The following is a 14,560-nucleotide window of genomic DNA, read 5'->3' as shown; positions in this document are numbered from 1 at the left end:
GTGGAATGGAATGGAGAAGAAACTTGTTACCATTCAACCACCCTAATCCCAATGCAAACTCTTAAAATTACATTCAGGTATTTCAGGTGTGTTGACTAGAAAATGGCCATCTATTATACTCTTATGAAATGTTTAGCGTACCCATGTCCGACAGTTCACATTAAAATAAGGCATACTGGTAAACTCTCCAAAAAACACAATTATTTGCGGACTTAAAATTAGTAGAAATTGTGTATCACTCAAAAGTGTCCCCATTTGAAATTAAAATATATTGAAAAAGGTGGTCCCGACTATGCGAAATGCGCTCCGAATCAATAATCAACGCTCTAAGTTCAGGCATATTATCGAAGGAACGGCCTATCTAGTAATTGTCCATTATCATCCAAATAAATGAACCCTAATAAATGTAAAAAAATATCACAAATATTTAACATTGGTTTCGCGAACGAAACTAAGTATAGTGAGAAATACTTTTTTCAAAAACCCATTGACCATCTTTCAAAGAAACATATTAAAATATTATAGTTTCTCATAAAATTGGAATGATTGCGATCTAATATTAAAAATCTATGAAATTAAAAGCCTAAATATCTAGGAGAATTATCAGAAAGTTAACATATTTTCTTGAAATAGTAGTAAATTTATCGAAGCACTAGTGTGCCACCGTATATTGTCGTGTACTAATGGGCTTCCATACTGCTTTGACCTATTTCAAGACATAAATAACCTACGTCATGAGGATTCCCCGTGTTACTATAAATATCTTCTAGGGGTTCATTCTGTCTAAGTGTCTTGTCAGCATGTCAACACAGAATATGAAGTGCCAAGAACACAAACGTTTAGCTGGTATTATAAAAGGGGTCCATGCCAGTTTACGTCAGAAGCTTCAGTCAAGTAGGTAGATCAAATTTTTTTACAAAAACTACACTTTAACAATCAGCATTAGATCTCTTTCATGTTGTTTGGAGTGGCATTTTTGCCATAATTGTTGTCTTTCAAAAATCAGGAAGGCCACGCAGTGGATCTCTTTTGTATGGAGCGTCATTTGTGCCATAACTACTATCATTGATGCTAAATATAGGCTTACATTTACAATTTTCCATCTGCATAGTAAATTTAGTGACAAAACATGGATATGCCTATTACACACCTGTGATTTTGAAATTGAGCTTTTTCTCTCATTTCACCACATTTTTGAATTTTTATTTTTATTACAGATGATGCAGACTGTAATGAAATCTGGGAAAACCACTGTCAAAATAAACAGGTTTTAGTAGAATACGCGGAAGCCATGCATCATTTAGCTGTAGATCATTGGAATGATAAATCAGAGTCTAGAATAGAATGGTGTTATCAAACTATTATAGAATATTTTTATAAAGATGGACTTAGTAAATTGATAGCAAAAGATCTAAGAAGGCAGAGCTCAGGTAGCCTATATACCATTCCCATTAGAAATTTTTCAATAGCATTATATAGAAGCACAAGCTAGCCTATAGATTAATAAAGCAAACAATGTCCCTAATACATATACTAAGGCAAGGAAACCTCTTTTGAATCCTCATGTTTGAAATAAAAAATATTATTTATACTGTAGAAAATAGGAAGACAATTTCACTTAGTAGACCTACAAGTCATGAAGGTGAATTGCAAAATACAAGTTTATCCTCTCCACCAAAGAATTCAAATCATCCTGAAGAGCAGTCATCAGCTTCAGTGACTAATCAGAAATTAGATAGTGGGTTATTCTTACCAAATACAACAAAAACATTGTGTTGGTGAGTTTTGGAATTTTTTCTTTTTACATATCATTCCACATAAAGTATTTGCACCATTTTTATAACTGACTGACATTTTTTAAAGGCTTGCAGTATGACTGAAGGTAATGCACAATATAAAATCAAGACAAGAAGAAGGGTCTTTTGCTTTGTTACTTTTGTTACCATAGGAATCTCTAGGCCTACATTGACACTGTTGAAGTTTGCTGTTGTCTCTATTTCAGCCCTCCAACCCTAGAGAGTAAGATACGACTATTAGATGTTGGTAGTTGTTACAATCCTTTCAACATGTTTAACGAGTTCCAAACAGTTGGTATTGATATATGTCCAGCCACACCTGTAAGATTTGAATATATTTCGTCACAAATTTTAAGTCGTTTCGTCTGCAATCATATAATCATTTTTATCAATGAGTACAGTGCATCAAAAATAAAATTCAGAAAATTATGCTTTATTGTGACCATTTGTCAAAAAAGATACTATCACAGCAATTTGATACATATACTTGAATGAGTCATTAATTATACTTTAAATGGTTTAAATGAACTATTATAAAAAAGATGCATCTTTTATTTTTCAGAGTGTGTTCCAGTGTGATTTTCTCAATATACAAACAATTGATCCATTACCATCTGAGACTATACATTCTTATATTAACACACTACATAGTCCCATTGAACAGTTACCAAAACAACTTTTCCATGTTTGTGTATTTTCCTTGTTATTAGAATATTTCCCATCTCCCCATCAAAGATTATTGTGTTGTAAAAAGGCGCAGGAATTATTAGCGTTAAATGGGTTGTTATTAATTATAACACCAGATTCTCACAGTCAACATCGTAACGCTGCCATGATCAAAAGTTGGAAATTGGCAGTGGAATCACTTGGATTTAAAAGATGGAAATATGTGAAGAAGGAACATTTACATTGTTTAGCATTCCGAAAGTTGGACAGCATATCATCAGACTTGATGTCTGAAACAACTCAAGATTTAATGTATATACCTCAAGATTTTAATACTGTGGACTCCCAAGATAAAATCACATTATGTAAGCCTGATAGTAGTGAAGATAAGGAGGTTAATCATTTATTATTGAATGAACTACCAGATCTGTATGTTTCTGATGGTTAATGAATGGTTAATTCAATAATGGCTTTGTTATGTTGATCATTGTTTCTTTTCTACAAATATTTTGGGTTAGCTCTGGATTTTTTATTATAATGTAACTGTTGTTGAAAAGTCATCATCATGCCAATCCTATCCACAGATTGTGCTTGAGATTGATAGGCTATTTGATATAGTGCACCTTGATGAATTTCCCTATCAATTTCAAGAAAAAATTTAAAATTTGTCTAAAAAGCGGACGCGACAAGAGAAACTCTGCGAAACGTTGCATAAATACCCTAACCAATTATTGCATTTAAACTGGGCCTGATATAGAAAATAGTTGTGGTATTACAAGTAAGAAGAGTTGCCTCCCATTAATTATACATTAGACTATGATAAAGATAAAATAGATAGAACACATGAATTTTTTCGACATTTTATAGCGAAAATTCGGATCAAATTCAAATTGTATAATTGTATAGTATGGCTGTAATGGCCAATTTTTTTTTTCACAAAAAGCAAGTCCTCAAGTCCCCAAGAGTCTAACAGCGGCTCCTTATCTCTTGGGGCAGTGGGATGCAATAGGGAGCATACTGACTTGGGGGATCAACTTGTCGATGTTGAAATTCCAAATGTGGTATTTCTGCCTTAAGAGACAACCACCATTGGTCGTCTGAGGGAGTTCTCAGATGATTCGGTGCATATAACATATTTTGCCACCCCCCCTCCAACTCTGTAATATTGGCCACGCTGAAGTCGTGTAGACGTTCAGGCGAATAGGTTACAAGCATGGAACCAAAATCACAAAGCTAGTATAGTATATAGTTCACGCATTTTGAGACAACTTCACTTGATCCCTCTATTTGCTGATGACAATCTCGTTATCTCTTTGGTTTGCACCCAGCTTTTATTGTTGAACAGACTGGAAACTCCAAGCGATGCTGGTCAGGTGAAATAAGCGTGGATTTATATTCCAGAACTGATTTGTTTAATAGGGGTGCGGGTATATGCGCCACCGTGTCCTATGTCTTCGGAGGATTGTCGCCGATTTGCAGAACAAGTTTTGACACCAAGATCAGAAAAAGTACCTGTAAGAGGAGTGAACATTTGTTAAAACTATACAGAGTTGGTCGTCAAGCTGGATTGATTTGCTATTTTTAATTCAATGACAGAACTATTGGTGAAGCTTTACTACAAACTACAGCAACCAGAATATCGTCTGCTATGTATCGCCTTTTCGATGAAGTGGCATAGGTTCGAAACCAGGAAGATGTATCATGCAACTTAATAATTGAAATTTGGCCTTGAGACCTCTTCTCCCAATGCTGGTAACACTAACAGATTCCGTGAAACGCAAACAGGCCTACACCCAAAATAGTGTAGGCATTGGTAATAATATTATAGCATAACTGATGAGTGTAAATAACTGTACATTTTGATGGAACTGAGTATATGAGTGTTTGATATTGAAATACATTGTACCATTAAAATATTAAATACATTATCTCTGCTAACATTGTTTGTTATTTTTCTATTTACTCGGCAGGTGCTCGTGACGTCACTATGGTTAGTAGACGAATAACTCTTTATAACAACAAAGTATCCTTACGCGGTCAACAAAATAAATCAATAATGAGGTCTAAAATTCTCCTCAGAACTAGACGAAAAGTGATTTGTTTGTCAATGGACATTATTCCAAGGAAATACTGATTTGATGTGTCACTGGCAGATTTGAATAGAAATAAAAACAATATTGATAGGTGTTTGAACTTTTCTTTTATTTATAACATTGGTGCGACCGTATTGTGTTCCAAGTGCTAGATCTTTCAAATTATTATAGCTCGATATATTTACTGTTTACTCCATCGTCTGTTAATGACAACTGTCATATCCATGAGGTAAGAATTATAGAACGTATACTGTTCAATCTTGTCATTAGTATGTTGTAATGTGTCCTTAAAACAATTTGGTTTAAATCCCTATCAAGTGCTAGTATAATTGAGTGCGCTAGAGTGTGCAGGGCTATTGTCAACAAAGCCGACTGTCAGTATCAGTTCTTCACTAACTCTTGATATATAGGGGAGAGTGGCCAAGTTCAGCCACCTTTATAGATAATCATTTGCATTATACTCTATAATATATTTATCTCCAGTATACATAGGCCTACCCACTATAATAGTTATGATTTAAGGGTGACCTATGTATATAAATAACTTGTTGGCCCTACCGTACTTATCCAAATAAATGATAGCCTAGGCCTAGTTAAAAAAAAAAAGGGGCACTGTCATTGTGGTAAATGACAATTTTATTTTTACCCTAACACACATGGTTTTTCAGATTTCAGTGATATGTGGAATTTCCTTATTTACCATGCGCAAGAGATATATACCCTATATGAATATAAGAAAAAGATCAGAACAGATCAGGCTGATAACCGACATAATATGATGGTGACAAATAATCATTTTTGTTTGCCAGGATTATGCAATGATGTCAATTCTTTATCAATAATTTTAGTAATACTGGCATTACATATATATGATACACTGTAATAGAACCCATGATATTTTCAGCTATAAAATTTAATATCCTCTGAAAATCTAATATTTATACAATTAACCCTTTAATGGTACAGATTCGCATGATTCGCATAATTCCTTTCAAAAATACCTCAAACTAGGAATTTCTTTTTCTATTTCATATATCTTATAAGAAAAGATGAGTTGTCTTTTTTAACTTTATAACACGCATTATTCTGGACCCACATTGGATTGGAAGGCTCAAATTTCAGCGGTGAGCTTTGAACACTATTACTTATTAGCTTGGCTAAAAAATTACCGTTTCTGAGACTCAGACACGATTGTTCAAAAAAATGTTGAACCTGTACCTTTATACACTGAAATATAACGTCATATACCCTGATTTCTTAAAATTATGTTTGTAATACCCTTTAAAAGTATATATTGTGTCGTCAATTAGTATTGACAGATTCTACGGATGCCCTAGTATAGGCCTACATATCGTATTTGCAGGTAAAGCAGAGGCTAGCATTGAAATGGTAAATTCATCTGAGGGCAAGTTTAAAAAGCGCTGATATTAAATTCATTGTAATCCTCCGAATAGAAAATTTATTTTAACTTCTATATATTGAAAAGGCCTACATGACCTAATACAAAGGAGGAATGTTTTAGTATCACTGATTTTTTTAAAGATTAAGATTTTGATTTTAGTTTACCTCTTATTTAGAGTTAACTCCCTTAGAATGAAAAGGAGAAATTTTTTTTTTTTTGATAAATTTTCATATAATGTTGCTGAACTACATCCGAGTCCCTTCCTGGTACAATGCTCATAAATTTAGATTTTAGAATTATGGTTCCCATTTGATATTTAAATATTAAGGTATTTTAATCAGACAATTAACCATTATAGTTTTTATACCCTAAAGAAGCCATATTGAGGAACTTTAAAAGAAAGTAATAATTTAGATAGGATCACCAGTTTAAGTATAAAGGGACAGATGTGCAATTTATTTACTTATCGTGCCTTAGTCTCAGAAACAGGAATTTTTTAGCTAAGCTTATCAGTAATAATGAAATCTGAGCCTTCAAATCCATGTGTGTCCAGAATTATTCGTATTTGAAACTTAATAAGACAAGTTGTATTTTCTTGAGACATTGCCATATATAGAAAAGACATCTATAGAAATAGGAAAAAAAAAACCTTGAAGACTGGATTACATTCAATTCTTTCTTTCATTACAGATAAACTTCACACCGAATTCTCACAGTGAAAATTGATATGGGTAGTTGAAATCAAGTTCCTTCCACTGGTATGTTGAATAAATTTTCTAATATTTTTAAATTAACAGCAAAATACATTTATAAAATGGTTTAATCCAGTTGGATTTTTCATGAGTAAAATCAAGCTTGACCAGCAAAAATTTCTTCTAAGAAAATTTCCAAGGTATAATGTTATGATATAAAAAGTGTGTGGCAGGAAGTCATATTATCACAATGAAAATATTAAATACATTTTACTCCCATAAAACATGAAATAGACACTTGCATCATTTATGTGCACCAGTCCTGTGTCTGTAAATCCTGTAATGTGATTATGACATTTGGAAACCAGCAATCACTTGATTCACTTGGATGATTGTTTTGTTGACAAGGAAAATGAGAACCATCCAACCAGATCTCCACTAAGTGTGCATGTCAACTTTCTTTGACTTTCTTCATGTGGGATATTTCTACTAATTTTTATATCACTGATAACAGGTTTTATCGATATGTCAATCTTTCTGCATCTTCACAATGTCAAGCTATTACAAAGTTATACCTTGACTGCAATACCCAATATTCTTGTTTCATGGAATACAACAATTTGATTGGGATTGTATGTCGGTAAATACAGCCAATCAGTGCGTGCAACAGAAAATGTTATGGTTTTGTCTTCACATACTTTCTGTTGAGGCCTCTGATTGGCTGTATTTGCTAGTGTACAATCCAATCGCTTTATTTACAAACTTCTGTGATACAAGAAAGGTGACTTTTACATTCGAGGTATAAGTATGAAGTTCGTAATAGTTACTGACAACTGGGTCAACCGTGAAGTTTGAATGCAATAAGCTGATATTTTTTTCAATTTTTTCAAAACTGTTCGATAAACTCTTTTATGATTTCTAGTGAAGTGATATTTTTTATGTGTGTTGTAAGGTTAATAAGAATATTTTCTTGGAGGGCTTCCTAATGCCCTGGACCCAATAATAGATTTCACATTGTGATGTCTATATCACAAATACCATTGATATGGGTCTTTGATATGTAAATTGTCTTGAGAAGTACTAGAGATGCATGTTAATCGCATAATTCCTTCAAATCTCACCTTCTTTTTCTATATTTGTCTTTTCTATACATGAATAATTCTGGACACATATGGGTTTGAAAGCTCAAATTTTGTCAGTGAGCCATCAACACTAGAACTGATTGGTTTAGCTAAAAAAAAATTCTATCTCTGAGACTAAGGTACAATTGGTCGAATTGATGGCAAATCAGTCCCTTTAAAGCAAAATGATAATCTCGATAGTTTTATGGATGGACCTCGGACATTGAATGGAATGCTGCAAGTAGAATCTAGAGGCACTATTCAATCAAGAAAACCTCTTTTGAATCATAGTAAGCTTTAAACTGATTTGAATGAAACTTGATATACATACACAGACAGAACTGTGTATGGGATATGTTATAGTTAAAGGAAACGTTGAAAAATAAATAAATAAATAAATTACTGTGGTAAAAGGTTTACATTATAATGAATAACAGGATGTTAGTATAAAGTTGAAGCCACTCTTGTAAACAAACAATAGTGAAATCAGAGTCTGTAATTTGCCTCAATTCTTGAAAACTAAGGCTTTTTTTTTCACTGACGAATTGATTTGCACTATCAAAAAATATATCATAAATATAAATTTGAATTTTTGTTCAGAAATGTGGGCCACATTTAATTGTTATTGGTGATCAATTGGGAACATGACATCAAGTTTATTATTTTCTTGTAACTCATGACTCATTCTTGTCTTGCCACAACCCATCTCTATGCAAAATATTTTGTCCACTAAGGAGAGGTTTGACTGCTTGGGGCTTTTTAAAGTTGTTTTTAAATCAACATGCATGTATCATAGTGGCTGCTAATTACAGATCAAATAATCCTACAGTAAAACCACAATGGGCTATGTTTTTTTTTATGTATAGTAAAAACTCAAACCAGAGTTAAAACTGAATGTCTTAGAGAAAATATTTGAAAAAAAAGGACTATTCCTTATGCAATTATAATTTATTGTAAAAAGTTATAACCAAATGAAGGTCATGATACAAATATTACTCCTATATTGACATTAATATAAAAACCAAAATCAACATCACCATATTATTAAATATTTATATTTTATTGGCCATTAGGATACAGTACTTAGTCATACTTGCCCTTTGTGTAAGATATATGCAATGGTATAGTTGTCATTAACATTTAAATACATTTGAGAAATATATCAATTAGGGGAAATGTAGAACTTCATGTCTTCAGTTTCTAGAATTGACTGAAACATGATGATGATGTATAAATCAAATTTTGCTAGATATGGAGAACTCAATGGGTTAAGTTCTTGGTTCTTTTGGACTTAAACACAAGACTTCTCTCCTTATATCAGTGTGTAAGTGTTGGTCCATATCTTGAATTTGTTAGAATGAGGGTGTGTTTGTAATAACTCTATAAATTTCCGGTTTTTAAATAGAGACAAATGGTAAAATGGAATACAGATATTAACATAATTAGATAGGATGATATTTGTTTGAAGACTATAATATAATACAAACAAAATAACAATCAATACTTGTGTTGAGAGTTTCGCTCTACATTTAAAAAAAAACTAGCACAATATACAAGCTTAGAAAGATTTTCATGTGGTAGACTTTGATGTAAATAAATCAATCAATATTTTATTAGTATTTACAGTACCAGTAACCTACACTCTTCCAGGAATGGAATATTGAGGTCAGTTTGATTCCAATGTTTGTTGTATTGTGATGCCAGTGGTTCCTGGAGGCCTCTGATAAACAAACTATATTGATCTGCTACCACTGTCAACTTCTCTCACTTTCTTTATCTTTGATTTAATACAGATTATTTGTTCAATATTCTCCACCATTCAATCTAATGGAAATACTGAAAACTTTCTTAATTTCTACTATTTATTCCGAACTCCTTCAGGAATATATTTGGTAAATATTGTAGAAATCTAATACAGAAACACATTCACTTAAATTAGACATTTATCCTTTACATTTTATAAATTGAATTGGAATAGAATTTATGTTTTGGAATATGTTCCCATATTAATCATGGAAAAGTGTTTTTTTGGGTGAGCTTTGAAAGATGGCGAGTACAGATTAGCGAGGTAGGCTAGTAGTGGCTTCATAACTTTTAAAAACCTAAGATAAATAAGCAATAGACTCTCCATGTATGCACTCTGACTTTCAATAAAAAAATACAGTACAACCTGCCAATTTTTTTGGGTAGTCCTTGCCACACCTATAGGCTGACCCAAGATGTTTGCTTTTATAATTTTTTTACAGTTGCAAAAATGCAGGTTTAATAAAATATAAAGTATGTTATAAGTTACACAAACTGATTTTTGGTAGATAAGGTCCTATTGTGAAATCTATCTGATAGGATTGGCAAATACAGCAGAATCTACAACCTTGTTCTTGGAAATGAAAATTCTTTGCTGAATGAAGGTAAAATGAATTAATCATGGGGACTCTCAAATAAATCTTTCAGCCTCACCTAAGAAAATATTTTGCAGTCGAAATTTCGGAATCCATAATCAAATAATTTGATATAATAAAGCCTTATAGAGTTAATAGTATTAAATCATTTTAAAGTTATTTCACCAACCAATTAGTGAATAAGACAGTAAATAGTGATTGATCTGACTGATTTTTTGTTTTTGTTGCATTGTGAAAAATAGCTAGAAACACACTGTACTACTCTCAATTATTATTCCCTGCCCTGAACTGGCTAACCACACCCCAAAGCTTGGTTTTATAGACCAATGTTTCCAGGGTTAATGTTTTAATGTGTTTAACAATTAAGAATAAAATAATGATTCACACCAATGATTTGTGAGATAAACTTCCTTATGCCCCATAAACATAATTCAGATAAAATAAGATTAAAACAAACAGTAATCTGTTGATACAACTAAATTTGAAATCATTTAAAATCATTCACTAGTTCATATTTCACATTTACCAAAAGTAAGCATGATGTGGGCGTATATAACTATGATTTACAATCTGTACTGACTACTGGTATATGAAATAAGTAATTCAAAGTAATGTTTTCTTTTTCTTATGTCAATATGAATAAAGGTAAATAGAATTGAATAACCAGAATTTAAGATGTATTCAATATACAGGAAAGCATTTTTCATACAGTTTTATCAATAGTATATCTTGAAAAATAAACATTGCTGAATTTTCTGAATGCAATTATTTCTTAGGGCTTTCACGAATGGTAAATAAAACAGTACTTTGATGCTGACGCAGTACCCTTGCGTGTGTTTGTTAATATTATTTTCTAATAGAATGCGTAGAGGAGTTTGTACTGAGTGACATGGTTATTATAAACAATGATTATTGACAAACAACATAGTAAGTAAATAACATTGACAAATTCCTTGATTAAGAAAAAGATCTCGTCATTCATATGTTTCCATAATAAAGGTCTTTTAAATGGATCATAAATCAATATGAACTATTTAAGAAAAATGTATTTGTTGCTTTATAATATCTTCAGACGTCATTTAGTGCTATTTTTGTTTATAAAGAACTCTTCTATTCATGAAATCAAAATAAATACAATTCTATAGGTTTTATTTGAACATGACAAAATTTCATATCATTCGATGTATTAGATTGAGGTTGTTCAATTTAATATTAAAGTTTATAAAATATTGGCTTGATTTTATGTCTCCAATTTGTTAAATAAGTTTTCAACCAATATTCTTTGCCCTACTTGGGTGCATGTGGACGATATTGTTGTTCCATCATCCATCCTGTCAATAATATGTTGTTTAAATCACTATTAACAATTTATAAATTATGACTCATATATTTGTATTTCTGACATTGGGGTGAGTGAGTGAGGTGCTTTTTTTCAACCTTAATGTCATTAATGCAATCAGAGAGGCTTACAGAGGACCGAAGGATATCTTAAAAGAATTTTATTTTCCCAACTTATTAGTAAACTGTTTTTGAGTTGAGGTCTCTGACTTAAAAAAAAGGTTATAGACCTACCATGAAATTTGTAAATATAATGGTGTGTTTGCCTTTAGGGCCATTTTGCACCTTATGTTTTGGCTGGTTTGTGAATTGTGATATTGATATGAAATTAGATATTCCTAATGACATTGTCCCCTTGTTTTAAAAATACTGATATCCGGAATGATACTGAGAAATTGCTGTGTAGATGGCACCAGATACCAGATTTATACAGTTAACTTAGTACTCTAAACAGATGTTTCTACATGTTGTTTTCAAGTGATTTTTATGGCGCTTCTTGTATTTAAGATGTTCAGAAAATAAATAAAGACCCATTTTGTATGAAGGTTAAACTATAATAAATTTTATGCTAAAAATCCACTTTGTATTAGATCTATAGTCTCATTGTAATTAATTTCACAATACATATTATATTCATGTTACATGTTTGATGATTATATCTTAATATTTACTCTGTCTTGCATATCATTTAAATTTGATTGTTGTTTCATTGCTTGTTTTTTTACACATTCCACAATTTGAATCCCAAAGTTTTGAAACAATGGTCTGTAAGAATAGCATTTTTGGGGGTTTGGATAGGCAGATTTGTGCGGGAACCACAGTCATCTGAACTCAATATTAAGCACAATGGGAACAAAAACTCAAAGGAATGATGATAATAAGAAAAATGGAACATTTCACGTGGAACGGGGCCCTGTTTAGGAAATGTTGTGAAGGCATGTTCAAACTTTCGTCTACGCAGGTATCTGAAATGTGTCAATTCATCATGCATTCCATCAACTCCACATTACTCTTGCTGTTTAGAATAGCCATGTGGGCTGAATAACAGGCTATATTGAGATATATTTTTTTTTTATCATAATCTGAATTTAAGAATAGTAAAGACAGGATCTTTCATTTTGTCCAACATATAAGCTTCTGAATTTTTATTTTATGTCTATCAAACACGTATTATTAGAAATATAAATAAATATGTCACAATCAAAAGTATTCTCCTATTTTTGGAAAAGCTTGGTCGGTGTTTTTTTGTCGCTGACTAGGGTCACGTCATGAGACTGGTACAGGTAGCAGACACGAGATAAGACAATCTCCACTCAGTCAGTTTTCCTCTATGTGGATAATCATATGCAGGGCATTCAATTGAAAGGAAAATGAATATGATTGGATGATGAGGCTTTGTCTCGCAGATAATCAAACAATCGGCAACAAATATCAAACTGGTTTGGTATTATAAATCATGTCGTGGAAGCGGGCACATGTTTTTACTCAAGATTCGAGTCTGCAACAAAAATATGCGATCAAGACTGTTAGTGTGACAGCACCCTTAGATGAAGGGTGTCTGGTAACCCCTAGGACTTCGGAACTGTCAAAATATTCTTTATTTTGGAATTAATATATTTTCAGAAAAATGAAATGATGGAAAAGAATGACCATGTTACTGAAACTGGTAGAGAAGTTGATGGTGATGTTAATGGTGGTTGTGAATTAAATGATCAGAATAATGATCCTGACCAATCTTCCCCAGTAAGTATGTTTAATGATATATGACGTTTATTAGGATGTTAAATAGTTGACAGTATTTATGGAGCATTCATCTCCCAAGTTCTAATTTTCACAGTAAGTGTTTCATTATCACCTTCATCAGTGATGAATCTTTTTTCTTTTTAATTACCATACCAGTATCTGTAATTTATCCATATATAACGTGAATTGTTACATCAATATATAAACTTTTTGAAATAAAATCTACAGCTTACTCTTTCTGCATACCCACTATGTCATTCTTTTCTGTAAGAAAGATTGGGGAAAGCTGGTGGAGTGGCATCACACCTATTGATTTTGTCACTTTTACTATGGAATATGATTGGAATTGGTAGCTTACATATCACCTGAACAAAAGTCATGTCAAAGATGTAAATCCACTTTATGGAACATTTTTAAATATTAAATACAACCAAATGGGTGAATCACATCTGATAATTGATAGTTTTTTTAAATGAACAGATATTTTTACGCCCGTTCAGTCAGTTTGTACTAAATGTACTCCCAACATATTATTGTGATATTCTACAGTTGGCATTCTTTACTGAATAAATGTTTCATCAACATATTTTTGACGAGAAAAAAAAGAGTCAAATTCTGAAAGTTTACGTCTATAATTGCTTGATAGTTTGTTGTGACATAGCAAGGGCAAAAGATGAAAACAAAAGCAAATAGATTTGTCATGTTTCAACTACCGAAACCTGATCAATTCCCTAATTTGATAGCTTGTGGCAGAATTTTGTTTCCCTTTTAGCCAGCCTTGTGTGTTTATTCTTTAACTTCTCATTATCGGTGGCTTGGCATTTGTTTACTCTAGCTGAATGAGGCAAGACCTAAGCTGGCCAATGACAGACAGTTCATTGTATAAACTAGAAACACTACACATCTCGTCCACATTTGAATGGAAAATTTTTATAAATGTTAATTCTAATGTTCATGTTATAGATATTTATAAGTCATATAGACAGGTTCAGTGGAATTGTTACCACACATTATTTGTTGACCAACTTCGCATATTAGCTTTTATAGTGATTGGGTTTAGTTTACACATAGCTTTACAGTTTGGTCGGATGTTAAACCTTGTGTTGTTTGACTATATGTCAATTTCACTTCACTTGACTTTCACAATCAGTTGATTTCTGGTAAAAAAAAAGTTGTGACAAAATGTATTTTGGAATATGTACTTATGTGTTGTACAGTGAGTTTTATATTTCAAATTAAATACAAATATCATCAGAAACTGTTTACAAACTGTCAACAACAATTACTGTATCTTGTCAACTATTCTGTAA

General features: G+C 32.0%; 1 protein-coding gene across 1 annotated transcript; it reads left to right on the top strand.

Moving 5' to 3' along the window:
- Positions 1 to 827: 827 nt before the first annotated feature.
- LOTGIDRAFT_65191 (hypothetical protein) lies at positions 828 to 2,889 on the top strand (the record flags this gene model as incomplete). The annotated part of the gene is made up of 5 exons (XM_009059549.1): positions 828 to 894; positions 1,218 to 1,430; positions 1,700 to 1,772; positions 2,021 to 2,117; positions 2,359 to 2,889. Coding segments are annotated over 5 exons (981 nt in total), but the record flags the coding sequence as incomplete, so codon positions are not given.
- Between the last annotated feature and the right edge of the window lie 11,671 nt (positions 2,890 to 14,560).

The sequence above is a fragment of the Lottia gigantea genome (genome assembly GCF_000327385.1).
Source record: "Lottia gigantea unplaced genomic scaffold LOTGIsca_4, whole genome shotgun sequence".
In the NCBI taxonomy this organism is placed as follows: domain Eukaryota; kingdom Metazoa; phylum Mollusca; class Gastropoda; family Lottiidae; genus Lottia; species Lottia gigantea.
This window is presented reverse-complemented; position numbering and strand designations above follow the sequence as displayed.